We start from the raw sequence: 657 nt of genomic DNA, 5'->3' as shown, positions 1-657 counted from the left end.
GCTGGGGGTTGGGGGCTGGGGGCTGGGGGCTGGGCCAGGTGAAAGGGAGACAGGAACTGGGGACAACTACCAGCATGCAAGACATGCCCGGGCCATGGGGGCCAGCCCACTGCATGGACACACACTCACGCTCCTCCAGGGGCCTCACATTTGGAGCCCTGCACACTCAGGGACCTCACACGCCAACGCTTGCACACTCGGAGCTTTTGTACACAGTCTCTCCTGTTCTGGGGACCGGGCAGCCACTGAAGACTTCAGCCTACCAATCTGGACATCTCAGGAGCCTGCCTCAGCTCTCAGGGCTGGGCCTGCTGAGCAGGTCCCCGAGGTCACCCAGCGTGACCGCGAGGGAGTGGAGCCGAGAGCTGTAAGGGGACAGGGGGGTGTCAGGGCTGGGTTCGCGGTCTCATGACCCCGAGGGGGCTGGGTAGCGAGGGTTCATTTGTGTGTTCGGCAGGGGAGGAGGGAGGAAAGAAAAGGATGAGAAGGCCCTAGAGGCTGCCCGCCCCTCGGGGGCCTCCCGCCCGTCGATGGGATCCCTTCTAGGAGCTTGGGGTCCAGAAGGGAACCTGAAAAGGTTGGAAACCCGGGCGTACAAAAAGGGGAGGAGATCACTCGGCCGTGGGTCCGGCTCGGGAGCAGCACCGCGGGCGGCGC

General features: G+C 64.7%; 1 protein-coding gene across 1 annotated transcript in view; it reads right to left on the bottom strand.

Moving 5' to 3' along the window:
• Positions 1 to 542: 542 nt before the first annotated feature.
• Positions 543 to 657, bottom strand: part of GPRIN1 (G protein regulated inducer of neurite outgrowth 1) — a 13,400-nt gene continuing 13,285 nt past the window's right edge. The window contains exon 3 of the mRNA XM_077757357.1: positions 543 to 569. Within this exon, the coding sequence (XP_077613483.1) occupies positions 543 to 569 (27 nt within the window). The remainder of the gene's footprint in view (positions 570 to 657) is intronic.

The sequence above is a fragment of the Crocuta crocuta genome, unplaced genomic scaffold (genome assembly GCF_008692635.1).
Source record: "Crocuta crocuta isolate KB4526 unplaced genomic scaffold, BGI_CrCroc_1.0 scaffold131, whole genome shotgun sequence".
Classification (NCBI taxonomy): domain Eukaryota; kingdom Metazoa; phylum Chordata; class Mammalia; order Carnivora; family Hyaenidae; genus Crocuta; species Crocuta crocuta.
Note: the sequence above shows the minus strand (reverse complement) of the source record. Positions and strands in the feature narration are given on the sequence as shown.